A 27,743-nucleotide genomic window follows, 5' to 3' on the forward strand; every position below is an offset into this window, starting at 1 on the left:
CCCTAACCCTAACCCTAACCCTAACCCTAACCCTAACCCTAACCCTAACCCTAACCCTAACCCTAACCCTAACCCTAACCCTAACCCTAACCCTACGGGTCGGCACCCAAGCTCTGGACCGCGGAAAAGGAGGCCATGAGGGTCAAGGAGAGCTGCTGTCACAAGAGCACGCACTGCTGCAAGGGGGCACCCCAGCCGGTCGCCTCAACTAAAATCCGGCGCATGATGCTGAGCCGGCCCAGCTTGAGCGGCCTTCGCAGGGACGATGACGTGTGCAAGAAAGAAGAAGAGGAAGAGGAGGACGGCGAGGAGCACAGCTCTGAGACCGCCGTGGCTGCGCCGGCAGCATTAGTGACAGCCGCTCAAGCCGGCGCGGGAACGGTGGGCGCTCTGGCGGCCGGGCTCGGCATCGCAGCGCTTGCGCAAAAGAACAAGACAACCAAGGGCGAGGTCCACGACTCCTCGGGCAAGATGCTCATCGATCTGGTCAACAACGAATTCAAGCCCTTTGTGACCGATCCAAAGAATCACAATGCTGCCCTCAATCTAGTCCTTGGAGCCGCCCAGAGCCCGGCTTACGACGCGCTTCCTGGTTCAGATACCGATGGCAACCCCTACGAGGCTATTCTCGACACCGACGACTACTCCATATCGCCCGTGGAGATTGAAACGAGCAAGAGTGAGTGTGTTCAACCGCAAACGTCAGACTCAAGCTGATTTTGACTGGACACAGCCGCATGTGACTGGATTCGCGAGACGCTGCAGGCCATGCTCACGGCGGCCAACATCAAACAGGACTTTCTACCCGCGTGTCCCAAGCCGTAGCCTGCACGGCGCACCTACTCTTTCTTCCGCCGTGTCACACTTGTGCTAGCCGTCTCTTCATCAAAGCTTTCTGCTGGCCAGAAAGGGAGAAGCTGTTCGATGAGCAAGAAGGTAGTGATCGCTGTCAACACGGAGCGAATCTCTGATTTGTACTTTAGAAGCTGTTCCGATGTAGCGCCGAAATCCGACGTGGCTCCGAATCTTAAATCCGATATTGCTCTGCTCCTGTACGGTGAGCTGATCACCCCGACTCCCGAGTCCCGAATTCCTTTGCTCATCGCCAGCTTGCTTACTCCAACATTGGCGCTCCGACGATGGGGTCTGATGACGGGGAACGGACCCCTCTCGGAAGCAGAGTCTAGCCAAACGTGTATATATAGACCAGTACGCCATGTCTCCTCTATCCCTATCCTCAGCAAAAATGTCGAAGCTGCCTGCCTCTTGTAAAGCCTGGGAATTCCGCGCTCGCGGATCGCCTGACCAGGTCCTCAAGCTGGTTGACCACCACATCCCAGCGCTGGGCACGGACGAGCTCATCGTCAAGGTGGAAGCCGCAGGCCTGAACCCTGTCGACTGGAAGCTGATGAAGATGGTTCCCAAATTCTTCTCCAAGAGCGAGGTGGTAGGCTGTGACTACAGCGGGACGGTCGTCGCATCTTCATCGAGTCGATTCCAGCCTGGCGATCAAGTCTATGGGTACATCGACCCCAGCCTGAGCTCTTCCAAGGGCTGGGGCACCTTGACACAGTACGCAATTGCACCGGCCAGCATGTGCGCCACCCGCCCGCAGCATCTCGACGCCGAGAAGGCAGCTGGCATTGGGCTCGTCGGCCTGATGGCTTTCTCGATGGCCCGCCAGGTCAAGGACGGAGCAGGCCAGAGAGTCTTCGTCAACGGAGGAAGCACCGCCGTCGGACTGAGCCTGATTCCCATGCTCAAGAAGAAAGGAGCCTATGTCATTTCGACCGCGAGCGGGGAGAAGGTGGACGTCGTCAAGCAGATCGGCGCAGACGTCGTCCTGGACTGTGAGTGAAGAGTAAAAGAAGCAGAGAGGAACTGTGGCTGAGCGGCTTTCTCGAACCAGATCGCAAGAAGGACGTCATCACTACGCTCAGGACAGAGTACAGCGGCGATAAGTCCTTCGACGAGATTCTCGACTGCGTGGGCTCCTTTACCATTTACAAGCACTGCGCAGCCTACCTCGTGAGTACACACTACTTTCGCTTCACCCTCTTCCTTGCTAAAGCCTTCTTGGAATAGAAAAAAGGAGGAACATACGGCAACATCGGTGCCGACTTCAGCGGAGGAGTGCTTGCTTACCTCATCCAAACACTCACCATTGTCCTCCGACCAAAAGTTCTTGGTGGCGTACCTCGTCCCTTCAAGAGCCTCTGGATCACATGCGATCAAAAGAACATGGAGTCTCTGGACGCTTATATTCAGAGTGGAGTCGTTCAGCCGATCGTGGACAGCACGTTTCCTTTCCGAGAGACCCTCGCCGCCTTCCGCAGACAGATGACGAATCGTGCCCTGGGAAAAGTGGTCGTTACGATTGACCCCTGAACTCGTCGTAAGCGAGAAGTAGAGGCTGTCGAAGCTCTTCAATTTATTTCCGAACGCTGTTTGTACATGGCGCCCGTCCAAGTGAAAGCTCTCAATGGGTCCTGGTAAGTCACAACATGCAATCTTGTTCATGTAAAGCCTTATTCTGATCATAAACATCCTCAGTCTCGAATGTAGGCCGGCGTTCACCCAGTCCACTCTGCTTGTCTCGTTGAATTAGCTCGCACCGCACGTTCCTCACAGCGACAACATGCTGTTGCCTTACTTCTGCTCTCCATTGATGAAATTCTTGCTGTACAGTGAGACGCACTAAAAAATTGGAAGTATGCTTTGATGAGCCTCTAGCCTTACGATTGAGTTTTCCTTCACGTCAAGCGGTTGCTCACGTCTTCTATGCGGATTTTTTCACGACAGAGGCCGACGGCACCGTGGTAAAGAACGAAGTGGTCAACGAGTGGACAGACAAGACGTATGCCAATATTTTCAAGGACGTCTTTCTCAAAATTCGCCAGCTGCCCAACTATCGTGACTTTCTAGACCACCTGACCCCCGACATGGTCGCAAAGGCAGGGGGCGAGCCGCACGGACTGCTCAAGGACGAGAAGGAATACGATGATTTCGTGCAGAGGGAGCGGCAGAGGCGCGCCCGGGTCCCCATTTGGCAAGGTCTCGTCCACATGGCCGTGGCACAGAAGCCTGCAACGCGAGTGCCCTCTTCAGCTGTTTCGTCGAGTGGAGCACGCTAAGTGCTTTGCCTAATTTGGACAATGTCTCTCTCCACATAAATTAGTTTCGAAATACACCTTGTGAGTAGGTTCGACCGCGTGCTCTGAGTTCTATGTGAAACACCGATAAGCCAGATGTGCGGGCATAAAAGAGCTTCTGCAAATCACCACTCACCTCGCTCAAAAATGCCCCACGTCGCTCCCTGGACACCTAGCAGCGACGGCACCTTTACAAGGCCTCTATTCGGCCTCGATGACTTGCAGATCGCATGGAACGGGTGGGGTGCTTCAGAGCCGATAGCTGCAGCAATAGTCTCCTGTCCCTTACCGGACTTCGACCTCAGGGCGGCCCTGCGCAACGTCGTCCTTGCGCGCCCCGATGTGGCCACGGAGGTTGTCGAGCTCGATAAGAAGCTCCATCTCAAAGTGCGCCCCTTTGTCGACGAAGAGGCCTTGACCCAGTGGCTTGCAAAGGTCTACGAGGTCGTTGATATTGGCAATCAAGAAGCACAAGACGCATTTGAAAAGGCCAGGGTCGGCCTTACGACAGGTGCCGACCAGCTCCTGTCACCCGTTGCAGGCAGGTACGATCACCTCGTGCGGGTCACTCTCCTACATGGATCGAATCAACAGCATGTCGTCATCGTGCGCGCCTGGCACGTCCTAATGGACGGGACAGTCATCTGCGAGTTCATAAACGACATCCTTGCCAACTTGAACAGGCCCCCCGCGGACTTTGAAGAAGCCAAAGTGGAAGTGGCCGATCGCCTCAGCCCCCACGCTCTCGACTGTGTTCCGGGTCTGGCAGCGAGGTACAACACAGCGGAGCCTGATGCCAAGGCATGGCAGACCTACCTGGGTAGCAGCAAGTCCGCAGGCTTCCCAGTGGCATCAAGTCTAGCTGGCCAGCTGGCGCCATGGCCAAAGGATTCAGCCACCTCTCGTTATCATCTGCAGTTTGACGAGCAAGCCACAGCCGACTTTATTGCAGCCGCCAAAGCTCACGAAATCAGCGTATCGACTGCCCTGTCTGCCGCTCAGATCATTGCTTCGCTTCGCATGAGCAGGGCCGAGGTTAGCGGAAAAAGCCCCGTCGAGACAGTCGCACAGCTCAACGTCGCAAGCCTACGGCCATTCATGACGGGTCCCAAGCGCAACACCATGGCTTCTGGTGCCGAAGGAGTCATCACCGCCGCCGACTCCTCGGCATGGGACGCCGCACTTAGAGCGGGCAAGCCTCTGGACGAGGCGGAGAACAATGCTTTCTGGGCCATTGCTCAGCAGGTGGACGCGTCAACTCGTCGAGCAAAAGAGGATCCTTGCGAGACGGCAAGCGCGGCTGCGCACGCGTTTTGGACAAAGTTTAATGCTGCCGCCGACGCAATGGCCAAAGGCAAGATGGCCAATCCACGCACCAAGGGGCTGGGCCTCTCTCAGATGGGGCTCATGGACCAGGAGGGGGGCTTGTTCTCGAGGCAGTACGAGGCAGCGACCCTCGTTGACGTCAACATTAGCGTTCGCAGCGCCGGTCTGATGGTCGGGCCTCACACGTGGACATTCAGAGGAAAGCTCAACCTCCAGTTGACATACATGGCACCCATGTATGAGAGCGAAGCCCCAGCGAAGCTGCAGAAGCTGATGGGGGATGTTGTGGCCAGGATGTCCGGTCACCCCGGTAGCTACAAAGTGCTACATGATGTCAAAATTGCATAATGAATCTACAGTTTAGACAGAGTAGTTCTTCGGTCTTTGCCCTTCTTGACTTCCTCGGCCTCATTACTGATTTCCCGCGCGGCTTTCGCGGAGCTCTCTGCCAGCGTCTGGAGACTTTGGGCCGCCTTACTTTCCAGTCCACGATGGAGGCGTCTCCATTGGTCACCGCTCTCAGAGATTTTGATGGCTCGACCTGTCTTCAGGTCAACGAGGCGATTGATGACGTCGAATGTGGCGACGTGCTGACCACTTGCCAGGCTAAAGGCCTCGTAAACGATGTGCCAGATTTTGTCGTCAACCTTTGCGAAGCGTCCACCCTACAGATGTCGCGTGTGTCAGTTCCCCTTCGACATGTCTTTAATGAACACACCTCACCGTGATGATGGCGTCGGGGAACCCAACAGGAAGGCGGAAGGCCGTGCTAATCTGAATGGGAACCGGCGCGATTTCGTGCGCGCCAGTGACGGCGCTCGCGAACTCTTCGTTGGTGAATTCAGCGATGTATGCGCAAAGCAGGCGGTTGTGCGAGACCTGAAAGAAGGTGGGATAGTGTGCGTTGGCAATATGGCCCATGAAGTCAATGTGGTGCGGCACAACAACCGTCTCGGTAAAGCTGATCGGATCGAGTCCGCGATGCGTCATGGCATCCAAGACCTTCCGCCGCTTATCTCCGAATGTGTCCCCCGTTCGTGCGAGTGGCGATGCGAATGACGTCCGATCTAGAAGCTTCATGGCTGTCTCCGTTTTTCTTTGCAAGATCTAACTTTCGTGATCGTCGTGGTCGAGAGGAAGAGAGAAGGAAGCCAGCTGGGCAAGGTGCAGTTCCATTGCACATCCGAAAACCAAACGCTCGGCTGATGAATAATGATCAGGTTTCAAACCTGATCATTTACGAGACAAAGTCTTCCATGCGGTATTTTTAATTTCTTCGTTTTTCCTTCCCCCACGCTAAGTGTGCATGCATACATGGGACGACCTTATTCTCAGCGGCCCTTACGACGCTAGCAACCGACGACCTCGTGCTCCTCCTTCTCCTCGTTGGGTATCGCTCAATTCGGCAAGCGAGACATTACTCAAGGTGTTCAGCATCCTGATAGCGACTTACGAAGGGAGAAAGGCGCCGTGGGGCCTCCAGCACATGATAAAAGCGAACAAGTGAGCATTCTCGTTCCTCCTTTCCCAAGTCGCACCGTCCCCTCCTTTTTGTCCCACTCTTCATTTTTTTCGCTCACAGAGCTCGATCGACTATGGCGTCCGTTTCTCCAAATCAAGAGCAAGAGCTCCTTTTTGAGAAATACATGGTCGAAGTCGTTGGACTCGTCTTCGCCGGCGCCATCACTTTGGTGAGCACTGTATTGCACAATCCGCAAGGTATATTCTGGCGTCAAGCTCACCTCTTCAAATCAAGATTGTATGGGAGTACTTCCTGAACCTCTTCGCTGAGATCGAAATTCACCGGAAGAGAAACAACAGCATTGCTGTGATACTGCTGCTCATTGTGCGGTGAGTCAAGCTGATATATGCTCGATGTTCCGCTCACATTGTCCCTTTTCGCAAATTCAGCTATTCTACCCTTGCAGCAGTCGGAGCCGCCTTGCCCTATGTATACGGCAATCCGCCTAATTGTGTTGCTGCTGGTTACATAGTCCAAGTGACATTTTGGATCATGAACACCAGCGTGCAGAGCATCTTCTACTTGCGTACCTGCGCGATTTGCAACTGGACAAACAGCGTGCGCATCGGACTTGGAGTAGCTACTTTAGCAACATCCGCCTGCTGGTTCGCTTCAATCTTTACATACGAGGGTCGCAACGACATCCCTGATATCCCGTACGGCGGAAAGTGCTTCCAAGGCCAGGGGGAAAGGTCTTGGAAGGGTGAGTGTGGCGGAGCGTGTTCTACTCGAAAACTCCGTCATTGATGGTTCTCTATTCCACAGCTGTAAGCTACATTTCTTCCTGCGTTTTCGACTTCATCGTCCTCTCAATCACGATTTACAAAGTCTGGAGCACATCGGGAAAGAAATTGGAACACTTATTCCGCCCTCCGACGGAGCAGCGCACTTCTGCACTCTTACTTTGGCAGAGCATCGCATACTTCTTTCCGGTCTTCTGCGCAAATTTTTCCGGTGCCATCATTAGCCTAGCAGCGGCAGACTCAGCTACTCGCTCGGTCTCAATCAGCTACACATTCGCTGTCTCGTCTGTAGCTGCTTCAAGGATGGTTTTCCACATGCGCGACCATCTCGGAAGACAAGGCGACATGAGACCCAAAGCGAATCTAGCAGACAAGATCCAAACAACAAGCCCAATGGTGATGGCATCGCCTCCGAGAAACGCTTCACTTACGAAGGTCGCTGCGACGGCCGGCTGGCTACGAGACCGCGACGTAGAAGCAAGTCAACAATTTTCTGACGAATACTCCCTCCGATATCTCTCTTCGTCCTCGCATTCCTCGCCTAGGTTCTAAGTTCACACATCCACTTCTGAGATCACACTTTGTCCAGAACTAGATTTCAGCCCTTTGTTGCTTATGTGACACCGAATATAACCTTGCCATTCGAAGGATGCTCAACGAGAGCTGATACACAATGGCATCTCGGCAAAGGATAATGTTGATCCAAACACTGATGGACGTCGAACGATGTTGCTGGACCATGTGATGCGCAAGCCCTCATTGCGCTCCACACGACACCGCATGACGATGTGATAGAGTATAATGGTAAGAAGAGCGTTCGCGAATCTATCGCAATCAGTTTTAATGGAGTCTGGAGATTAACAGCATGCGCTCACCTTGACCCGATGCAAGCGTCTCGCCCGATGCCGAAGCTCACGTGTGCCCGGTTTCCCGTCAACCAACGTTGTGGTCTGAACGATGTGGAATCTTCCCCCCAAAGCTGGCTGGAGGTGTTGATGAGATCCCATGATATCCCTAGTATGTCCCCTCTCTTGATTGCAATCGCTGAAACTGAGCGTTCATCAATCGTGTAGGGTTTCGATAGCGGGATCAAGTCATCGGAGAGACACACTCGTTCTGTGTAGGGAATAGCGCTGTGCAATCTCAGTGCTTCCTTGACGACAGCGATTACGAAGGGATGCCGTGTCCAGCTCGCTTCCCCTTCCTGTGCGATGGAGTAAAGTCTGTCCGTAGTTTCGGAGTCTTTTGCGAGCTCATATAGTAAGAAGCTCATTGTCGATGCTTGCAAGAAGGCTGCGAGTCAGCGAAAGTGGAATGAAGCGTGGATGACCGGGGAATGCGGACACATACCAGTTGAGTCGGTTGCTCCCGCAAGCACCAGGACTGCTTCTTTTACTTCTTCGTTGGGGCTTGAGCAGTGAGGTGCTGAGAAGACATCAGCGAACTCCTTTTGCTTGGTCGTAGCCGGCAATTTGGACCTACCAAGTTCATGGATCATATTCTTGTGGTCGTCCGAATCCTGATGCGCCATCCTTATCCTTGATATGGTCTCATGGACAGCACTACGGTGCTTGCCGGTTTTGCCGCAGGCTCTAATGCAAGGGATCGAGACGAACATCTGCGCTGCAGCCAACGGATTCTGCCAAACTTGCCTGCACAAAGAAGAGATCCTGCTGAATGTATCTCGAGGACTTATTGCTTCTTCTCTTCCGTCTGTCCGGAAAAGGCAGCGTAATACTGCCCTCGCTTCGTGGACTCGTCAGTGTGAGCAGCCAATACCTTGTTGCTTACTCACTGACACCTGCCCCGCAAATGTCGAAGACATTTACCAGCGCGTCGTTCTGAATGCTTTTCTCCATATCCTCAACGAGCTAAAGCCATTACTTTTTAGTGGGTATGCTTCAGAAAGGTGGCGGACTGCCGAACTTACCTCTAAAGCTGCTCTGTGCATGTCGCTAGACATTGTTTCCACCGCTTGCTGCGTCATCATGGCAGCTGCTGCCCGCCTCTTGAAGTAATGAGACGCATCTTAACAAAACAGTCAGAGGTGCCTCCAACGAAAAAGATGGGGAGCAGCGAAGACTCACGGTCGTGAAGAATAAACCCATCTCCAAACTGAAAGGTAAGGATGGCCTTTGCCTTGCTCGACTTCGGGTAGTTGAAGCTCTTCTTGCTGAGAACGTAATGAAGAGCCAAAGGGTCTACGGTAATGATGCGTCGTTTCTGTTCCAAGAGGTTTTGCAGATTACAATGAGTCCTTGCTGGATCGCACCTTGTCAGCGACATACCTGTAGAAGCGCTTGGTACGAGAAGGTCGTACCAAGGACCTTGTGTTGCTCGCGAAGCTCCTCCTCTGTTGTTGAATGTCTCCATGATGTTGCGAGCGCCGCGATGAGACTCAGTCTCGGAAGCTGTGGTGTCTGGCGGCGCAACAACAAGTACGCGACAAAGACTACCGCGCTGAGTAAGAGCAAGGGCAGCGATGGCATTGGTGTAGTATCGAAAACGGTATCGGAGAGCTTTCTTTGACAAGCGGTGACATGAGCTTTTATCAAAGAAAGCTGAGCCTCGCACAACGAAATTCTTAAACGCCGAGCAGTACCATTTGTTTCAGAGAAAGGGAAAATTTTTAATATCGCACTGGGACTGTACCGTACTGCTGCACAGAATCCTGTCGGCGGTAGCGGTGCATAATTTTTGCTCTTATACCGCAAGGCTATTCTACACATAAGTATAGCATCGAATCGCGGGACCTGCCGCAGATGCGAGCGGATGGTTTTTGCTGGTGTTCACAAAAGCTGATGAAACGACGTCCATGTAGAGCGGGAGTGCCGTATGTCAACATTTTTAAACAGCACTGCATCTAGGAGTTTGGTGTCCATGCGCGCCAGGGTGGACACAAAGTTAGCTTCTTTGGCCTGGGAAGTAGAAAGTTCAATCACATGGCGACTGACGCTGCGAACTGCGCTGTCGTCGCTTTTGAGCACACACCCGTACCGTATCTCTGGCCAAAATCCTCCTCTGTCCAGCACAGAGCAGCCTAATTCATCTCTGCAAGCTGCATGCGGGCGCCATGCGGTCGGCCCCTCGCACTGTTCCCGCGCGCTGCCGGGAGAGAGCAGTTTGCGCTAGCGGCACCATAAATAGGTTAATTTAAATTCTCAGCTACCCGGGCGAAAGTACTGTACGAATCATGGACTCCGAGATGGATGCGAGCCTGACTGTCTCTCCTCCACCGAACATGACGGCCTCTCCTACGTGGACGAAAGGAAGCACGGGCGTATGGCGAAGGGAGCTTTTTGGCGTGGAGCACTATCTCGCTGGCCTCAGCGTGCTTTGCGATGGGCAGCAGGATCTTGAAGTCTGTGCCGCCTTCACAAGCTCTCTCGCGGCCGCCGAGCTGGAGCAGAGGCTCCCCAAAGCGTGGGAGGCGACCTTGAATCGCTACCCCCACTTTGCTTCTCGCATCGTTCACGAGCCCACTGATGACAGCCCGATCCATTGCGTGCTCGAGTGTCCCGTCGACAATATCAGCGAGAGAGCACAGGAATCGGCGCAGGTGCACCGCTCTTCGTCCGACGCCAAGCAGGCGATCAAGGAGATGCACAAGGAGCTGACATCGAGACGGACCGAAGGAGTCGAAGTAGTGAGCTATGTGTTCAGCCCATCTGCATCCCAACCGAGATGCTGAAGTTCTATCACAGCACCTCGTCAATGCTTCCAACGGGTGCGCGCTATTCCTCTCGGCTGCCCATGCTTATTACGACATCTTTGGAGGTATTTTGGTCCTCAATCAGCTCTTGAAATACCTCGTGGACGAACAATGCCAAGAGCAGCGGCTAGACAATGTTGCCGAAAGACTCACGCCCTCGGTCCCCGATGCGTTGCCTCCCCCTCCGGTCTCGCTAGCGGAGGACGTGCAGAAGTTCATTGGAGAGATGCTCGGACCGCTTCCCCAGCAGATGCCCACAACGCCCATGATTACTCCAGACTTCTCGGATGGAAAAGGCAACGGATCGGCGACGTTCGTTTGTAGGACGCTGGATCGTGAGACGAGCAGCAAGCTCTTGGGCAGTCTCAAGGCTAACGACGTCACCATCACGAGCACGTTCGATGCCGCTCTGCACCTCGTCATCGCCCAGCGCGCGGGTAGGCCCGAAAAGGGTTGGAAGGGCGTGGTGTGCACCAACTTTCCTGGCGTGGTAGGTGCCCATCAGTGCAGGCTCAGACACGTGAACTCACACCACGCAGTCGAGTCTCCGTCCATTTATGAAGCCCGAGGTGAAACATGACTACGCCGGATTGGCCGTGGGTGCCCTTCCTGCCGCCATGGACCTATCGGGCTTGGACGACAAAGGAGCCGAAGACGTGCTCCTCGCCGGCGCAAAGCAGATCAAGGCCGACTACGACCGCATCATGAGCAACCCCTGCACAGCTTACGGACTGGGCACGCTGGTGACGCTCATGAACATCGAAAAGGCCTTGTGAGAGAAGTGGCCCGTGCCGTGCTGAGCAGCTCTTTGACGTGACTCTCCGTGGCAGGCCCCCTCCCCAGCCTGCCTACATCAGCATTCTCTCGTCAGTCGGGAATCTGGACGAAGTCCTAGTTGGCGATGTCAAGGGCAGCGCTCAGCAGAGCATTGTGGTCGATGACTTCTCCGTCAGCCTGCGCATGCACGAGTATTTTGGTCCTGCATTCCACCTCTGGACCTTTAAGGGCCAGATCAAGCTACAGTGTGAGTTGACGATCATGCCAGACGAGCAAGTAGGCTAAACCAGCTTGTGCAGTTGCACACCCTCGCGTCTACGAGTATGTGGCCGGTGATATCCTGGATCGCACCGTCCAGCTGGTCCTGTCTGCGTTCTCCTGAGACACCTTTCTCTTGCGACAAGCCTTCTAGAATATCATCTCTTCCATAAAAGAAGCTCGGTTTTCAGAGCTACTCAGAGGCACTAGAGAAAGAGGAGACTGGAGATTGGCGGTCTACCTTGCTACCTGACCATTCAGGAAGTCAACGAGCAAACAATTGGCCTCTTGTGCTATCGAGCCTGAGCTTCCCTCAAGGACGGCGAAGTGGGTCGCGTCCTTGCTGCCGACGACTTCCATTCTGGCGTTGGGGACACGGCTAACGTAGTCTTCGTAGGCCGCACGTGGACAGATGGTGTCCCCTGCCGGCACGATAAAGAGCGTCGGACATTGGAGACCCATGTGCTCTGCCTCTGCGAGGTGCATAATTAATGAAAATACTAGAGCCTGCCGTCTACCAAATCGTCGAGGTCGCCTCCTCGGCCACGGATCTCAGAGGCGCAGCTGGCCTCGACACTGGCTCTCCCCCCGAGCTCTATCTCGAATACGGGGGTCAGTTTGCTGACGTTCTGTACTCGACCTTGTGAGTGGCCGTGTGCAACAGCTAGCTACCTCCAGACGAGGACTGACGCCTCAGGTGTATAGCATCTGCGTCTGGCGTATCTACTCTCTGGCCAGACCGGCAAAGCACCGCCACATTCATCGGAGTGCTACGCTTCAGTCCCATATCAACAAGATCCTGCGCGTGCTCCTTGCTTCTTTTGTCTGTCCCGCCGCTTCGGCCTTGGCGCTGATCATTGTGGTGAGCGGGTCAAATTACCAGGCCATCTCCAACATGTCGGCCATCAATCCGGGCATCGTCGTTGCAAATGTCCTCGCGAGCACAATCTTGCTCCTCTATCGCCCTAACAAGGACCTGACGGCCGAGCCTGAAAAGATTCAAGGCGCGCAGCTTTCCTTGAACGCCAAACAACAGCTCGACCACGAGACCGAAGAGAGCCTGGAGGCGGGGCAGAAGAGGAGGCTGCCGTCCAGCCCGTGTCCTGTTCGGGCTTTTCCCTTTCGTCGCGTGGCATCCGTTGCGAGCAGCAAATCAACAGGGAAGCTTGCAGACAGGAAGAAACAAGATCTTAACCTGGACGGAGCACCGCAACGGGTGCCGTCGAGGAATGGTGCCACCTCGTCTGGCACCCGCGAGATTCTGCTAACCGACCATGAGGAAGACGACGAGGCAGAGTTCAGGTACGACAATTGCTTGGAAAGTCGGTCAGCTGAAGTCAAAGACGTCTTCTTTCGCCTCGGGCTGAGAGCCACCTCTCTGTCTCGTCGCTGATGGAGCAGGTGAGATCCACGCTGGGCCCTCACAACTTCCTCAGTCTGCCCACATCCTCAGCTATCAACCCACGCATTTGTATGCCTTGCCTTTGCTCTTGCATTGCTCGACGATTGCACTGTCGATAATAATCTATCATCTTGAATAACGCCTCATCTTTTCTCGCTCAGCCCGCAAATGTCTCGTCAAATCCGCGCTGAAGTGGAAGCGATCAGCCCCTGGAACTTCGCACATATGACACACGCTCAGCAACACTTGAAAGGGCCCTGCTCTTCTCATAAGATTGGAAGACTCGGATCGGCAAAGAGATACAGTCAAGAGGCCAGCTTTTGCCCAGTGGTCACGACAACGTCGACGTGCCATAACGGGTCCTCGAGACGGACATTGTGCTCTCTCTGCAAGTGGTCCTCGTACTCTGCCTCGTCCTTGAGCAGGTCCTGAGGCCTTCCACCAGCCTTCTTGACGACCTCGGACGGCAGCTGGTCGAGAAGCTCGTGATAGTTGGGCAATTGGCGAACTTTAAGAAAGTGTGTCTTCAACGCCACGTACGACTTGTGCACCCAGTCGCCGATGACTGTGTTGCTGATTCGAGTGCCATCTGAAGCCGTGGTAAACATCTGGGCGTGGTGGACTGTCTTTGACACGTTGGAGAAGCCAGACTTCATGCTGTAATTGGCGAGGCGTTGTGCAACCCTGGGAGAATTGGTAAGATTTAGGATAGGAGAATGTACACTCGGGTGCTCACATTGGGTCACCTCCTACGCCTCGAGCAACCGCTTGCGCAATGATGACGGGCTCAACGCTCTCACGCTCCGGGCGACAAGACTGCGAGTACCCGAAATCCGTCTCCTCCAGTTGAACATAGCCACCTGACCCTACAAGGTGAGACAGAGACCGGGTTAGCCGGGTCCTAGGCTACCAGTATCGTTTCACCTACGGAGCAGACTAGAGATTGTCGCAAGATAAGATTCCCACTGGCCGTCTTTGATCGGAATAATCATGAGGCGAGAGTGAATCAAGTCAAATGGTCCATGGTCTTTTCCAATTTGGGCCATGGCTTCCGCATCACCCAGGTCCGCTTTGATGAACGTCGTCGACGCTCCGCCGTGCTGGCCCCACTGCTCGCTCTCGGCGACGTCTGATCCGACGACATGGTACTGTCCCTCGTCGGTCTTGAGGGCCTTTAGCTCGGCTAGCGCATCGTGGCACCAGATGCCCGTGCCCGTGCCCACGTCGAGGACCTTGCTGATCTCTCCTCGCCTGGCGGCCGCTTCCACATCGCGAGACAAGAGCTGCCCGCCGAGAATCGTCTTGTAGGCGGCGTGCTGGAGATCGAGCCTTTGAGACTCCTCCGTCGAGTAGCCCAGGATGTACTCGCCCATTCTGCTGTTTCTCTACCGACTTGACTTGAGGTGGTGGTGGGAAGGATTAAACATTCCCTCGGTTGCCCTTCGCGGCTGTTCTCGACCGCATCTTAGTTACTCTTAGCCTCTCATACGAACGAATGAATCCCTGACTGAAACAGTCCAATGCATCAATTTGTGCACTATGTTTTATTGAGAGTGGAGAGGCGTCTCAAAAGGGTAGTCAAAATTTATCCAGAATAACCGTGCGATCGTGCGGACTCATTTTCGCACGTGGCGCTTCGTGGACCAGCGTCGCGTAGAGTTGAGATATTTCTGCACTAGAAACCTTAGAGAGGGCAGACAGAAAAGGCCATGCGCTGATCTGGCGACCGCGAGGTCGGTGCTGACCTCGCGGTCGCTTAACGTAGGGATCAGCCTGCGTACAATCATAAGCTACCTTAACTCCAAAGCTGTCTCACACCCTTCACACATTCCGCAATGGTCAGCCCTTCTCTCCTCGCCGCGGCTACCCTGGCAGCCTCTGCCTCTCCACACTTGCAGCCTCGACAGGCCAGCAGCAACAGCACCTTGCCGCCAGGCACGGCATCCCTCAATGTGTCTCTCGGCGATGCGCGCGGTGACACTGACGAAAAGACACTGGACTGCAATGCGCAACAGTTTCGCTACTATCTCACCGTGCCAAACGTATACGTCAAGGCGAACAATTCATACCTCTGTCGAGTAGTCCAGAGGGCGTACTTTGACAATGCTTACGGAAGATGTGAGTGTCGTGCCGGCCGCCTCTCCACCGCGAATCTCTTTCTCAATCAACCAGCCAGACACCACCATCAACCAGCCTTATCACGAACAGCTATACAACGAGACACAAGCCATCAATCGGACCATGCAAGGTGACAATGCCACCCAATTTGTCTTTCCCCTCTACTTCCCAGGGTACAAGTACCACGGGTGGCCTGACCATGCACCTGGCGAGATGGGTTTGCGAGATGGGTTTCGTTGTTCCAGGCGTGTACGAGATACAAGTGAGTTGACCATCAATTTCTGCCATTATGCGCTCATGTTTGCTCTGCTTGTCTGCAGACCACGCTTCTCAATGACTCTGCCTTTGCGGCGGACAATGCGCCTGTATTCAAGTTGGCCAATTTCACCCCAACCGAGGCCTGCCACCAGCGGCTCAACGCAGACTCGCAGACTGCTGACGGAGCGTCTGCTTCTCTTCTTCGCGCTGCTGGGCCGATCTCTTTGGTGGCCAGCTTGGGAGCGGTTCTGGCGCTCCTCTGTAGCCTCTAGGACCTGGAGGGAACTATCAGAGAGCATCTCCTTTGGAGGAGCACTGGCTCGTTGGCGCTCGATCACACCCAGTCCGGCCGCCTCCAAAAGCTGCCATAGTCAAGGAGCCTCAGATTATGGCATGGCAGCTTCAGCTTCACCGAGGCAGACAAGACTGAGCAGCATGACATCGCAGGAACACTAGATTCATCAGAACGCAGTACGCGTTTCAACAACATTTCAAGATTTAAATCACATGACTTCACTCGACCGAAGCACTGTATGCAGTCGTCTTGAAGACGGCGCTTGAGCCCGTAAAGGGCTCGGTGCCCGCGCCGATCTTCTGGAGCACCTGGCTGCCCGGCAGACCCTGGTGAGCCACCAGATAGCTGAGGAAACTGTAGAGGTCGCCTGAGAAGTTCTTGATCGGGGTGCTTGCAACAAAGGAAAAGACTGTCACGCTGCCATTCGGGCCCTTGTACAGCTTGAACGAGTTGCCGCCCATGGTCACCGTCGCAATGGGCGAGCCCGTGCTAGAGATTGGCCCGGCCCCTCCCAGAGCAGCGAGCCAGACCATGACCTCGTACTGCGCGTCGGCAGAAGCCGAGGTTGAGGTGAAAAGATCATAGGCTACGTCGGCTACGAGGCTGTTGCCGGTGTAACTCCACTTCCACGTCGTAGGAATCTTTGCAATCGAGCTCAGTGGCTTCTTCGTAAAGTCCAGGACGGCGTTGGAATACGACTTCACGTGGCCCTGTCTGTTTTGGTCGGGGTCAGCTGTGAGTCTGGCACTGCTTGAGAAAGTTCGCACCCGCCAGCCCAGGTCCACGACGTGTGCCATGAGAGGGTCGAACCGCTCAGGCCGTCGACACCGAGGCACTGGGAGCCAGACGTAGCGGTACCAGCGCCAAAGAGATTGTTGTAGACCGTGTACTTGCCCGTTGGGTAACTGTCAAACGTGTCGCACTTGTCGGCACGCTTCTCAAGCGGCAACGCAGAGCCAGGAAGTGGCAGTGCCGTTGCGACAAGGGCTGCCGCCAGGAAAAGAGAGGAGATCTGCATCGTATCTTGAGGTGCCTTTTCAGTTCCAAGACCTTACGACGCCTTTTATCCTCCTCGGATTCCCCCACGATGACGGTCAACGTGGGCATATTGGTGGAGTCCGCGTCGATACTTGGACGCTAATGTGACACTTGAGGCTCAAATTTGAGGCTTCTGCAGGGACACACCCCTGCCATCGAAGGAAAAACCGGAGAAATCTCCGAGTTCTTGACAAGCATCCTGCCCACGCCAGCAAGTGCCGCATAGAACAATTCAGGTGAAGCCAGAACAGAAGTAAAGAATTGTAGCGGCTCTAGTGCCAGTCACGCACTCGGCCCTGTACTAGCAGTGTCGCTATTTCTACCACCACATCATATACAATAAAGAGAGCGACTGTAGCACATGCTCCCGCTCTCAGATGGACTTAAAGACGCCAAGGCTGGCCATCGCCTGGCCCTGGTCGGTGACCATGAGGTTGTAGGCGCACGAGCTGCCCAGGTTTGCATTGTCAATCCACGCTGGCTCCCAGTAGAAGATCCCTTGGCCCTGGCTGCCAATGCCGCTGACTTTAGACGCCACCGTCTTCATCCACTGCGTCTGTCCATCGACGGAAATCGGGATCGACTTGGTGTCCGAAGGAAAGGGATAGGCAGGGCTGGGGCAGTACGTGGGCCAGTCGGTCTCGGCCACCATGACCGTCTTGCCGTACTTTTGTGCCATCTTTGACATGGACGAGCTCACGGCGGCCAGCGTCGCGGAAGATCCGTAGAAAGGGTAGTAGGAGATGCCTTGGATGTCAAAGTTTGCGAGCCCGAATCCGCCATTAGAACCAAAGACGGAGTCGTACCAGTTTTCCTGCGTGCTAAAGTCCCATCCATTGTCGAGATGGATCATGATCTCTGGCTTGGGCGAGAGCTTCGAGTCCTTGACGGCCGTGGAAGCCGAGTGAAGAAGAGAGGAGAGGTTCTTTGTGCCTCCTGCCTTGCTGATCTGCCCCGTGGGCCAGAGCATGCCCCCTCTGATTTCGTTTCCAATGCTGACAAGGGCCAAGGGAATGCCATTGGTGGCAAAGGTGTCGAGCACGTCTTTGGTGTAGGAATAGATCTCATCGGTAAGCTGCTGTAGGGTAAAGTCCTTCCACGCTGCAGGAGTGACCTGGTGACCGCCATCGGCCCAGGTGTCGCTGTAGTGAAAGTCGAGGTAGATACCCAGGCCAGCAGCCTTTGCGCGCTTCGCCAGCTTCAAATTGTAGTCCAGGTTGTAGACGCCATCGCTTGGGTTCACCCAGATGCGCTGACGGACAGTGTTGACCCCCGATGCCTTGAGGATGCTCTCAAGCGGCTGAACCTGGCCCGCGGTGTCCTTGTACGTCTTGCCTGCCTTTTCTTCCACGAGGAGGCTCGACCAGTCAACACCCTTGTAGGGCAGAGCCGCGAGCGCCGTGGCGAAAAGGAGGGGGAGCAGGACGAAGAAGTGCATTGGATCGCGAAAGTGAGGGAGGCAAGATACAGGAAAGCGCTTCCTTTTCAAAGCTTTCTGTCAGCTCACGATTGCCATAAAGCAAAGCACACATTCGCAGTGCCCAAGTGCTGTATCCAGTCAAACGACCCCGCGTACATTGAGTAGTCGTCGTTCTCTGTCCCCCGCGCGCATCCGCAAAGAACACTAGTCGTGGAAGCGTGGGGGAGGTGCACAGAAGCACGTCGGATAAAAAGCCTTGCATGCATGCATCCCACGCGTGTGGCCAATCAGGATTGAGCTGAATGACGGCAGTCAGCTGCACAAGGCTGACCGCATAACCTGTCGTCCCTGATGATCGATTTATGGTGTCAAGCAAGCAGTGAATGTCGCAGACAGTGCATTGCAAGGCGGCCATGGAAGGTATCCTATTCCAGTTACACATCCACAAAATGAGAAAAGTACAATGTTCATAGCGGGTAGTATCTGCTTCACTCGAGCACACTGGCAATGTCGATGTAGGACGCCGAGAAGCTCATGCGGGACTGGAAGATGCACGCTGGCTGCCGACCAGGCGACGTACAATGTCCCTCTTCCTGGTTACTTTGCGTGTCTCGATGTTGGTGATCTTTAGCGTCGAGATTACGATGAGCGAAATGACAACAAAGACGGGAACGCCGACGATGTAGATTCTGTCGATCACCGAGGTGAGGGCAGCGAGCATCGAGTCGCGCGTGGGCCCTGAAGGCAGGCCATAGATTGCGCTCGGCTCAATGTGCTCGTAGGCGATCGGATCCACGCCCGCGGGGAGGTGAGCTCGAATGGCGCCCGGAAGCTGAGCGGCCAGGATGGCGCTGGAGACGGAACTGCCCACGCCGCCGCCAAATCGCTGCGCGTAGATGGCAAAAGCAGTCGCCTTGGAAATCAGCCGCTTATCGGTGTTCGCTTGGACCGTGAGCAAGGGTCCTTGGATGATCATGCCCATGCCCAGGCCGAGCAGAATCTGCGACCCGATCTGGAGACCCGTGCCGGTCGTGACGGAGGTCATGTAGCTGATGCCGGCCCCCACAGCACCGAGGAGCGGGAAGAAGGCCATCTGCGGAAAGTAGTGGTGGCTCTTCTTGGCCAGGACGCCTCCGACTATCGAGCAGATGCCGACGGTGATCATGAGCGCGAGCATGTCGACGCCCGACTTGGTGGGCGTGTGTCCCCGCACCGTCTGGTAGTAGTACGGGATCAGGTACATAAACTGGATGATGACCCAGAAGGTGAGGAAGCTCGTCATGACGCAGCCGACGAGGTTGAGATCCTTGAGAAGGGCGGCGGGAAACAGTGAGCGCTCCTCGCCGTTGAATCGGATCCAGCCGTAGAAGGTCAGGGCGATGAGCAGCGAGAAGCAGATTGGGATCCACACCTTGTACGACGACCATCCCGTCTTGGAGGACTCCTGGATCGGGATAATGACCGCGCACATGAGGACCGCCAGCAGGGCCGAGCCGACAATGTCGATCTTCTTGATGCGGTCCAGAAGAGGGGTGATTCTGGTTTTGCTTGAGCCCAGCGGCCTGGTCGTGGGTGAAAGAAGGAAGATAATGAGAAAGGCGACGCCACCAATCGGCAGGTTGATCCAGAATACCCAGCGCCACGAGACCTTTGTGAGTGCGCCGCCAATGAGGGGCCCGGCGATCATGGAGACGGAAAAGAGCGAGCCAAGCATGCCTATGTACACCGCACGCTGCTCCAGAGTCGTAGTCTCGGCGAGAATCTGGACGGCTGCCGACATCATCCCTGCTGCACCTGCTCCAGAGATAGTTCTACCGGCCAAAACAGCACCCATGTTGGGTGCCAGTGCGCTGACGAGGCTGCCGACCTCGAAGAGAAAGACATTGAAGAGGAGGATGTGCTTGCTGGCGAAACTGGCGAGCACCTGTCCCCAAAATAGGGCAAAGGCGCCTTGTCCGATGAGAAACGTCGTCGGCAGCCAAGCAATCATGTTCTCGCCGCCCAGGTCGGTAACGATGTCAACCTGCGCCGTGGCGATCACAGTGTTGTCGAGCGAGATGATAAAGATGCCGAGAAGCAGGCCGATATAGATGGGAATGAAGCGCTTTGCAGACAGAATCTCCGGTGCCTGAATGTCGTCGTCGTCGTCTTCTTCACTTTTCGTCTTTTCAATCACTTCCTCCATCTTGCTCGAATGATCTTCAGACGTCGTAGACGCGAGGGCGGGGTCTTGCGGGTTGGAGGCCAAGTCGGCGACCTGATCGGCTTGGGAGGTCTGCATGTTGGAGGAGGGTTTGTTTTCCGGGGCTTGTTCTTGCTGCTCAAAGGCCATCAGTGTTCCCTTTTAAGCTTTCGCCCTGACTCATCCAGCCCTGATAGCATCCCCTACACTATGCTGAGCTTCTGGGGCGGGAAATTCAGCGTCGTCGCAATTACGACACGTGTAATCGCATTCGCGATTGGAGCTTTCGCATTTGCGATACGTTTCATTTTCGCAGATGCGTCTCACTCTCCGCCCCGCTTCCCCCTTTATAACGCGTTCACATTCGCATTTGCGAGCACGTCGGCGTCGTGTCAGTCAGCATGTCGGCGTCATCGGCCAGCACGTCGCCCGCCTCGTCGACGCGAGAGCCAGTCAAGGCGGTCCGTAACAAGAAGCCGCACTCATGCACCGAATGTCGCCGGCGCAAGAAGCTATGCGACCGCCGTGTGCCAGGGTGCAATCAATGCGTCTCGCGCGGGACTGTGAGCCTGTGTCGGTGGGGCGACGAGCGCGATGCGCAGCCGGCCCGAGCACGCGATGCACAGAGGGCGCTGCACTCGTCGCGACCATCCTCGCACGCCTCCCCTTCGCAGTCCGTGCTGGACAATGAGCAATCTGTGAGCACTTTGCGAGTGCACTGTTCACTCTGGCCTCGCTGACCGCTCTGCAGCTCATGTACGAGCTCAGTCGAGGCGAGATCACCGCCCATCAGGGCGAATTGTCGTCGTTGAGATCCGCGTCGCCACCACAGACATCTCGGGACAATAATGGCCCCGATCGGCATCTGGCATTTGCACACGCCAAAATCCTCGTCGATCTCTTCTTTTCCACAGACATGTTTTCAGGCATGGTCGACGAGCAGCTCGTTTTCGACACCCTGGCCGGGGCTATGGCTGCAGACTCGCCGTATGCAGGCGGCAGACTGGTGGAGCTGCGGGCAGACAAGCCCGACGTCTACGCCTTGATCCTGTACCTGTGCTCATCGGCGCTCTTTCTGATGCCGCAGACGTATGCGATCACGCTGGGTCTCGTCGAGCAGGGCGACGAGGTGATTGAGCTGGTCGGCTTTTTGGACAAGGAGGCGCAACGCGCCTTGTCGTCGATGAAAAAGGCCACGATTGAAATGGTGCAGGCGCGCATGCTGTTCCAGCTCAATCTTGCCCACCGGTGCGTATGTGTACTAGGTGCCTGATGCTGAGCGCTGACCATTGCCCTGCCTTTTGACAGCGTCGATCTTCGAGACCACGTCGAGACAATGGACAGCATCATTCGCACCGCACGGTGCCTCGGCCTAGACCGTCTGGGCACCGTGGAGCAGGACGAGGCAATGTGGCGCGCGATGGATCTGCAGGGCGAGACACCGGGCACGGCCGACTGGCACTCTGCGGCCCTCCCAGCAATGAGGAGCGAGAGGTCCTGGGCGGCCACCACGCTTCTCCGCCGCGATCGCCGCGCGCGCAATCTGGGCCGCTTGCACTGGCTCTTTTTGCGCGGCAAGGACTGGGCCCTCGCGCAGATGCTGGGCTCCTACACGGTGTACAAGGGCTCCTACACGACCGGGCTTCCCCGAGTGTACAAGGAGCCGTCGACGGATAACTTCAGCGAGGTAGGTGCTACGCCTCTGCCCTGGCTCGGATAGCGCTACTGACGTGCCGCTCTGTCCTGTCATTGCAGATGCAGCAGACAATGTATTCGATTGCCGACGTGGGCCTCGAAGCGTTCCGGCGCTTCGCCGACATTTGTGCAGACGCAGAGACCCAAGGACGGACAATCGACTATGGCGCCATCCTCGAGCTTGACAGCGAGATCATGGCTACCCTGGCGTCTCTTCCAGACTGGCTCCAGGTGGACAAGGTGCCGAGGAGCAGAGAGATGGCCAAGGCACGCATGGGCGCCGTCATGGTGGGTGATCTATATGCTTTGCCCTTTTCGACGCATCACATTCTCACACTGCTGCACACCAGGTCTGCTCCACGCTGTGGCATAGACTGTTCATGATTGTGAGTCTGCTCTGTATGCGCTTTCTGAGCTGGCTGACCGATGAATTCGACAGCACCGGCCCTTTTTGCTCTTGAGTCGCACGCAACCCGAGCAGTACGGGCTGTCGTCGTCGCGCTCGTGGGACTACGCCATGATGTGCATCAAGGTCATGCAGGGCAGCGACAACAATCTGATGATGAAGAACATCGGCGTCGTCTTTCGCATGATCCAGGCTGCCCTGGTGCTCATCTCGCATCTGTTTCTCAAGTCTGTCCAGCTGGACATGGGCGAGGTCGTCGAGGTGCACGAGCAGATCCAGTTTGTCGTTACGACAGTCAAGCACATCGAGAGTCTCTGCGACCCGCGCAGCGTCTTTGCCGGCCAGGGCCGCCGCCTCGAGGCCGTCCTGGTCGCGGCCTCCAAGATCAAGAGCGGAGTCACACCTCCACTCAGTCTCTCACTCGACCACGGCCGCTTTGCAGCACAACAGAACCCCTCTTCCCATATGCCATCCGTTGCTCGGTCCTGTCTCGACACGGCGCTGGACGAGCACCTGATGCGACTCTTGTTTGAGTGCGATGCGCCTGTTCTCGACCCCGAACACTCTCAAAACGCGGCTGCACGGGCTGGGAGCGTCTTTGCGTCGGGCGACGTGGTCTGGGACGAGCTGCTGAACCTCGTCGATGGGGCAGCGCCGAGGTAGTCGATATCGAACTGACAGCTGGTATTGCCGGGCTTGGGAGAAGGAGGAGAACGGGAAAAGCAGGGGGGAGGGAGCCATTGCCCGGCTCAAGGCCTGTTGTTTATGAAGCCGGACCAGAGCCGGCTCGGTTTTCCATTCCGTTATCTATCACTCAGGCAACAAGCACGCCCGTGTTTGCGCGTCCGTATTGGATGATAAGATTGCTCCCACGTCGAGATAAGCGTATCTATGACATCGGCTAAACCACACTGGAGAATGAATAGCCCGAATGTCATGGCCATGTTCATCACATAAAGAAGGGGAAGACTTGCTCGGAGGTATTCCCCCCTTCCCAAACCAGAAACCATGTCGATGCCAGTTGTCCTCAGCGGAGAGTATGAAGCGATGCGCCAAGCTGTGTCGGGCTTCGCCCAGCAGCAGCTTGCGGGCGTGGAGAAGCTGATCAGCGGATGCACCACCGATGCCGAGCGATTTCAAAAGACCAAGCCAATCTACGAGGCAGCCACGGGAGCAGGCCTCATCCGCGGCCAGATCAGCAAGCCGCTGGGAGGCGATGCCACGAGCAACTTTTCCGCCGCCATCGTCGTCGAGGAGTTCTACGCCGTCGACCGCACCGCCTCACTGACCATCTTTGGCACTGGCCTGGGACTGACACCCCTCATGATGGCCGGCAATGGGGACCAGCACAAAAAGTACCTCGCTCCCTTTCTCGAGACAAAAGGCGCGCCACTGGCCAGCCTCGTCTATACGGAGCCTACAGGCACGGCAAACTACAGGGACGTCGACGGCCCCGGCATACAGACGACTGCACGCCTCGAGGGCGACGAATGGGTGCTCAATGGCGAAAAGGTGAGCAGTAGTAGCAGCCTTGTCATCGACAACAGCCCGCTTACAGTAATCCCTCGCAGATGTGGGCCACCAACTGTGCCGGCTGGGACTTCAAGGGTGCTGAGCTGCAGTGCGTCCTCTGCAAGGATGTGTCTGTCAGCAAGGGCAGCAACGCTTCCATGCTGCTTCTCGTCAGCCGGGCAGACATCGACGCCAACAAGCCCGGTGCCTTTGTGGTGAAGCGGCATCTCGAGAGCGCAGGGCACAAGGCCACCTCTGGACCTCACGTTGCCTTTAAAGACCTGCGGGTGCCCAAGTCGGCGATCCTGGGAAGCGTGGGCCAGGGCCTTGACATTACCGAAAACGCATTCACCGTCTCGGCTGCCATTGTGGGGGCCATGAGCGTCGGTGTGATGCGAAGAGCCTTTGAGGTCGCACTGGCCTATGCCAAAAAGGAGACACGGGGAGGCGGCGCCAAGCTCATTGAGCACCAGAGCGTCGCCGATCTCCTCATCGGCGTCAAGGCGCGCGTCGAGACGTCGCGGCTGCTCACGTGGAAGGCGCTTTCGCTCATCGACACCGTCGGACTCGAGGCGGCGCGCGAGACGGCCTTTCACGCCAAGGTCTTTTGCTCCGACTCGGCCGTGCAGAGCGTCGTCGACTGCATTTCGGCTGTTGGCGTGAGCGCCTACTCGACCGAGATGCCGCTGGCCTCGCTCCTCAACGACGCAATCTGCCTTCCCATCTTTGATGGCGGCAATGTCGGCGTCCGCAGGAGGCAGATTCAGAAGCTCTTTCTCAGTGAGCAGTACCAGCCGTGGGCCGCCTCTTTTGCGTAGTAGCGCGGTGGTCTGCATTTTGTCACACAAGTTCAATGTTTGACTGTCCCTGAACTCGATGTTCCCGAACCTAATGTGTGACTGTACCTCGAATTCAACGTGTGACTGCTACCCGAGCTCAGTATGTGAGGGTCCCTCAAACTCCATGAATGACGCTGAAGAAAAAGAATTCACAGTCGAAAAGTAGAGCCATTCACACCTCAATCTCCCACACCGCCTCGTCGTCTTTTTCGCAGCGAATGTCGTAGCCGAGCGTACGCATCCGCTCGGCCACGGTCCAGTGCATCTTGGGGTACTTTTCTCGCACGGTGCGGTGGCGGCCAAGGTTGGGCCCCACCTTTTTGATCCACTGGCCCTAGAGGGAGTGAAGACAGCGGGGATGAGCAGCTGCCGATGCTTCTTTGCACGTGCCCAGACTCACCCCTGCAGACTTCTTCCTGTACTTGACCGGCCAGGCTTCGAGGATCCACCAGGGACGGGACTGCTGGAGCTGGTCGTTGATGTCGGCCTGGCAGTCAAAGTGGTCCTCGTAGAACTCGGGAAGGATGTTTGGATCGTTCCAAAAGTTCTTGCTGGTGTTCTTGCTGGTGAATGTGGGCAGCGTGGACACCGTGCTGCCGCTCAGGTCGTCTTCGGCCAGAGGCTCTTCGATGAAGAGGCGGGTCTCGGAGGGCGGCAAAAAGGCATTGCGCAGCGCGGCAGCACCTTTGCAGTCAGTCGAGGCAGCCATGCGACTGCTGTTCCGACGTAATGAACTACGCCGGGCTTCGAGCGGTGGCTGTCTGCCCGATGCAAAGCGATCCAGCGCCGATGGCGGCGGCTCGCAATGGGGTGGACGACGGGGCTGCAGAACCGGCCAGAGGGTTTGGACGTCGAGCCCGTGCTCAGCAAGGACATCCGAGTGGAAGAGCATGCCCGTGTTGCAGGCAAAGGCTTGTCGGAGCATCCACCTGAGCGGGATCCTCGAAAGCATGTGCCGCGTCTCGTTTGGCACCGCGCCTCCGCCCACGTCGGCATGGGCGCCGCAGAACCACACCTCGAGGACATCGGTCTCCTGCAGCCGGGCTTCTTGGCCAAACTCGAGACGGTCGCGCTCGTTGAACTGCGACATGAGCAGCGCCTGCTCGTTTTCCTTTGTCTGTCCGTCGCCGGCAAAGAGGCTCTTGCGCCGTCCGATCGTCGCTGGCCCGCTCTTGTCTTCGCCGGAGCCGCGACGGAGCACGGGTGCCAGGCTCAGTCGTCGCTTCGGAGGTGCGTCGTCGACCTGCTTTACCTTTTGTCCCTCGTCGTCGTCTCCCTTTTCCTCAAAGTTGAGCGCGTTGAGGTTGACGTCTCCCAGGGCTGCGTACTGCGACGATGCTCGAGGCATAGTGATGTGCTCCTCCTTGGTGGACAATCTCCGGGCAAGGGCATCCAGGCCTCGCTGCGTATGAACCCTGTCGAAAAAGTCCTCGTCCTTGTCGGCACGCGAAGGAGCACGGTGATCCAGAACTTCGTCTTCAGGCACGCCATTGGCTGAAAGCATCTGCTTGCAGCCGTCGAGTGCCATTGCGCCGGCGCTCTTGCTCTTGAGCGGCTTCGCCCGTTGGAACCAGTGGTTCACCTTGAACTTGGCCCGTCGTTCGTCCAGGGCGAGCGCATGTCGAAAGTAGCAGACGGCGTCGTTGTTTGTCTTTGCAAAGGGCAGAATTCTAGCACAACAGAAGTCAGCTTTCTTTCTCTAGCGCCCAGGAGGTGACGACTCACCGGGGAATGAAGCCGACACTGGCGACCGTGTCCCAGCAGCCGAGAAAGTAGACGTTGACGTCGATGGAAAAGGTGCGCTTAAAGTCGGCGCTCATCTTCCATCCGTAGGCGCTGTCGTCCTTGTACCATTTGTACGCGAATGTGATCTGGGCCTGGTTGTGGGCCGGCAGGAGACCGACCTTGTGGAGCATGCCGGCCAGTGCGCGGGCAGTGTATGCACCGCGGGAGAAGCCAACGATGCAGATCTTGTCGCCCTCGCGATAGTTTTGCATGAGAAACGAGTAGGCCTCACGGACGTGGTCGCCAAGCGAGGCACCCACAGCCATGTCGAGCGCCGCCGAGAGCCCACTCTGAATCTGCCCGCGGTACGAGTCGGCATACGTGCCCACGCCCGTCTGGTAGTAGGTCAGCTGGGTGGGGTCATCCTTTTTAAGAGCGGCAAAGAACTTGACGACGTTGGAGTTGTCGTTGTCAAACTCGTCGCCGGTCCCGTCGAGGCACACGACAATGGTCCTTGCTGAATGTGAGTGCTGGTGCGCAGCGTCCTTGTACGCTCGCAAGACGGGCGGAAAGTCCTTGGACGACACCTCCTCCATGGTGGTGATGGTGGGCAGACAAAAGCGCTGTCAAAGTCGGCAAGTACAGTACGTCCGTGCGTCGGTGTGCTTGGCTTGCCTGCGCCGCGCCAGGCTTTACACGAGCGAGCAAGCAAGCACGTCTGCCACAAATGCAAGGAGCACTTTCCGGCCAAGCTCCCGTCGTAACAGTATACTTTAGCGTGAACCTTGGGTTTTTTCAGTGAGCCCGACGGATCAAAGCGGAGTCTATACATGCTGTCAGTGCGCATCGCGGTCTGCCAAACGATTCGATGCGCGAGCGAGCCGAGTTTTGGTAGCGCACAAAAGTTTGCGCCGCAGGGTTTAGCCAATCCCGTCCGTGTCTTTGGTTTGCACACGGGCCAACATCAGCGCCATTTTAAGGTTGGGCCAGCGACTCCAACCTCTAGCCTCAAACCTTGTTTGTCTTCATCAACCCAGTCACGATCGTATATATATATGTCAGCCACTGGCGGACTCTCTTCTCGGCAACACCGTCTGTGCGTCACAACAGCGATTCCGTGGCCAAGCTCGCTTGGAAGTGCTCGATGGACGGGATGCACTGGGATGCATGTGAACGAACATCGGGCGCGTTACTACACTTGCTGCCTCTCTTTTATTTTTAGTTGTCCCACTGCTAATTATAATGTGGAGTGGTATATCCCTGTCGGCTGCCGATCATGCGCGGTGCAATTGTCAGCACGGGAGCTTTTCAGTTGCCTGTCCTCCGTCGTCTGAGCCTCGCTTCCCACAATTACACCCCAGCG

The 27,743-nt window shown here is 56.1% G+C and overlaps 16 protein-coding genes across 16 annotated transcripts; 9 read left to right on the forward strand and 7 right to left on the reverse strand.

Annotated features, from left to right (window-relative positions):
• Positions 1-111: 111 nt before the first annotated feature.
• FA10DRAFT_262115 (hypothetical protein) lies at positions 112-825 on the forward strand (the record flags this gene model as incomplete). Its single annotated transcript, XM_025520097.1, has 2 exons — positions 112-679; positions 734-825. Coding segments are annotated over 2 exons (660 nt in total), but the record flags the coding sequence as incomplete, so codon positions are not given.
• A 421-nt stretch (positions 826-1,246) lies between these two features.
• FA10DRAFT_296310 (GroES-like protein) lies at positions 1,247-3,134 on the forward strand (the record flags this gene model as incomplete). The annotated part of the gene is made up of 6 exons (XM_025524494.1): positions 1,247-1,850; positions 1,910-2,028; positions 2,086-2,350; positions 2,471-2,492; positions 2,527-2,561; positions 2,734-3,134. 6 exons carry the CDS (start codon positions 1,247-1,249, stop codon positions 3,132-3,134), a joined length of 1,446 nt encoding a protein of 481 aa, XP_025374816.1.
• Positions 3,135-3,299: 165 nt separating this feature from the next.
• Positions 3,300-4,826, forward strand: FA10DRAFT_288347 (hypothetical protein; the record flags this gene model as incomplete). The annotated part of the gene is made up of 2 exons (XM_025524201.1): positions 3,300-3,391; positions 3,458-4,826. The coding sequence occupies 2 exons, from the start codon at positions 3,300-3,302 to the stop codon at positions 4,824-4,826; spliced, it is 1,461 nt and encodes a 486-aa protein (XP_025374817.1).
• Positions 4,827-4,889: 63 nt separating this feature from the next.
• FA10DRAFT_303741 (hypothetical protein) lies at positions 4,890-5,558 on the reverse strand (the record flags this gene model as incomplete). Its single annotated transcript, XM_025525277.1, has 3 exons — positions 4,890-4,933; positions 4,993-5,143; positions 5,202-5,558. The coding sequence occupies 3 exons, from the start codon at positions 5,556-5,558 to the stop codon at positions 4,890-4,892; spliced, it is 552 nt and encodes a 183-aa protein (XP_025374818.1).
• A 296-nt stretch (positions 5,559-5,854) lies between these two features.
• Positions 5,855-7,450, forward strand: FA10DRAFT_268959 (hypothetical protein). Its single transcript, XM_025522548.1, has 5 exons — positions 5,855-5,981; positions 6,061-6,169; positions 6,235-6,329; positions 6,390-6,703; positions 6,766-7,450. Exons 2-5 carry the CDS (start codon positions 6,074-6,076, stop codon positions 7,293-7,295), a joined length of 1,035 nt encoding a protein of 344 aa, XP_025374819.1. The 5' UTR covers positions 5,855-5,981; positions 6,061-6,073; the 3' UTR covers positions 7,296-7,450.
• FA10DRAFT_268960 (cytochrome P450) lies at positions 7,321-9,284 on the reverse strand. Its single transcript, XM_025522549.1, has 8 exons — positions 9,032-9,284; positions 8,831-8,966; positions 8,674-8,771; positions 8,539-8,614; positions 8,226-8,489; positions 8,094-8,168; positions 7,619-8,024; positions 7,321-7,568 (listed from the first exon to the last, which is right to left on the reverse strand). Exons 1-8 carry the CDS (start codon positions 9,230-9,232, stop codon positions 7,397-7,399), a joined length of 1,428 nt encoding a protein of 475 aa, XP_025374820.1. The 5' UTR covers positions 9,233-9,284; the 3' UTR covers positions 7,321-7,396.
• A 642-nt stretch (positions 9,285-9,926) lies between these two features.
• Positions 9,927-11,946, forward strand: FA10DRAFT_268961 (hypothetical protein). Its single transcript, XM_025522550.1, has 5 exons — positions 9,927-10,389; positions 10,448-10,945; positions 10,995-11,227; positions 11,286-11,479; positions 11,532-11,946. Exons 1-5 carry the CDS (start codon positions 9,937-9,939, stop codon positions 11,612-11,614), a joined length of 1,461 nt encoding a protein of 486 aa, XP_025374821.1. The 5' UTR covers positions 9,927-9,936; the 3' UTR covers positions 11,615-11,946.
• FA10DRAFT_173382 (hypothetical protein) lies at positions 11,799-13,055 on the forward strand. Its single transcript, XM_025518240.1, has 2 exons — positions 11,799-12,133; positions 12,196-13,055. Exons 1-2 carry the CDS (start codon positions 11,982-11,984, stop codon positions 12,881-12,883), a joined length of 840 nt encoding a protein of 279 aa, XP_025374822.1. The 5' UTR covers positions 11,799-11,981; the 3' UTR covers positions 12,884-13,055.
• Positions 12,984-14,377, reverse strand: FA10DRAFT_268963 (hypothetical protein). Its single transcript, XM_025522551.1, has 3 exons — positions 13,821-14,377; positions 13,629-13,758; positions 12,984-13,576 (listed from the first exon to the last, which is right to left on the reverse strand). Exons 1-3 carry the CDS (start codon positions 14,263-14,265, stop codon positions 13,198-13,200), a joined length of 954 nt encoding a protein of 317 aa, XP_025374823.1. The 5' UTR covers positions 14,266-14,377; the 3' UTR covers positions 12,984-13,197.
• A 203-nt stretch (positions 14,378-14,580) lies between these two features.
• On the forward strand, positions 14,581-15,790 carry FA10DRAFT_268964 (hypothetical protein). Its single transcript, XM_025522552.1, has 3 exons — positions 14,581-15,010; positions 15,069-15,272; positions 15,331-15,790. Exons 1-3 carry the CDS (start codon positions 14,728-14,730, stop codon positions 15,345-15,347), a joined length of 504 nt encoding a protein of 167 aa, XP_025374824.1. The 5' UTR covers positions 14,581-14,727; the 3' UTR covers positions 15,348-15,790.
• FA10DRAFT_244498 (endoglucanase A precursor) lies at positions 15,782-16,651 on the reverse strand (the record flags this gene model as incomplete). Its single annotated transcript, XM_025519348.1, has 2 exons — positions 16,331-16,651; positions 15,782-16,277 (listed from the first exon to the last, which is right to left on the reverse strand). Exons 1-2 carry the CDS (start codon positions 16,579-16,581, stop codon positions 15,782-15,784), a joined length of 747 nt encoding a protein of 248 aa, XP_025374825.1. The 5' UTR covers positions 16,582-16,651.
• A 323-nt stretch (positions 16,652-16,974) lies between these two features.
• FA10DRAFT_296314 (glycosyl hydrolase 53) lies at positions 16,975-18,039 on the reverse strand (the record flags this gene model as incomplete). The annotated part of the gene is made up of 1 exon (XM_025524495.1): positions 16,975-18,039. One exon carries the CDS (start codon positions 18,037-18,039, stop codon positions 16,975-16,977), a length of 1,065 nt encoding a protein of 354 aa, XP_025374826.1.
• A 447-nt stretch (positions 18,040-18,486) lies between these two features.
• On the reverse strand, positions 18,487-20,398 carry FA10DRAFT_268965 (MFS general substrate transporter). Its single transcript, XM_025522553.1, has one exon. The coding sequence runs from the start codon at positions 20,351-20,353 to the stop codon at positions 18,554-18,556; it is 1,800 nt and encodes a 599-aa protein (XP_025374827.1). The 5' UTR covers positions 20,354-20,398; the 3' UTR covers positions 18,487-18,553.
• Positions 20,399-20,604: 206 nt separating this feature from the next.
• On the forward strand, positions 20,605-22,967 carry FA10DRAFT_262125 (hypothetical protein; the record flags this gene model as incomplete). The annotated part of the gene is made up of 6 exons (XM_025520098.1): positions 20,605-20,901; positions 20,955-21,451; positions 21,512-21,890; positions 21,959-22,186; positions 22,249-22,284; positions 22,338-22,967. 6 exons carry the CDS (start codon positions 20,605-20,607, stop codon positions 22,965-22,967), a joined length of 2,067 nt encoding a protein of 688 aa, XP_025374828.1.
• Positions 22,968-23,351: 384 nt separating this feature from the next.
• On the forward strand, positions 23,352-24,634 carry FA10DRAFT_233743 (acyl-CoA dehydrogenase domain-containing protein; the record flags this gene model as incomplete). The annotated part of the gene is made up of 2 exons (XM_025518960.1): positions 23,352-23,816; positions 23,876-24,634. The coding sequence occupies 2 exons, from the start codon at positions 23,352-23,354 to the stop codon at positions 24,632-24,634; spliced, it is 1,224 nt and encodes a 407-aa protein (XP_025374829.1).
• A 193-nt stretch (positions 24,635-24,827) lies between these two features.
• On the reverse strand, positions 24,828-27,386 carry FA10DRAFT_303750 (hypothetical protein; the record flags this gene model as incomplete). Its single annotated transcript, XM_025525278.1, has 3 exons — positions 26,381-27,386; positions 25,056-26,325; positions 24,828-24,989 (listed from the first exon to the last, which is right to left on the reverse strand). The coding sequence occupies exons 1-3, from the start codon at positions 26,974-26,976 to the stop codon at positions 24,828-24,830; spliced, it is 2,028 nt and encodes a 675-aa protein (XP_025374830.1). The 5' UTR covers positions 26,977-27,386.
• Between the last annotated feature and the right edge of the window lie 357 nt (positions 27,387-27,743).

The sequence above is a fragment of the Acaromyces ingoldii genome (assembly GCF_003144295.1).
Source record: "Acaromyces ingoldii strain MCA 4198 unplaced genomic scaffold FA10scaffold_6, whole genome shotgun sequence".
NCBI lineage: Eukaryota > Fungi > Basidiomycota > Exobasidiomycetes > Exobasidiales > Cryptobasidiaceae > Acaromyces > Acaromyces ingoldii.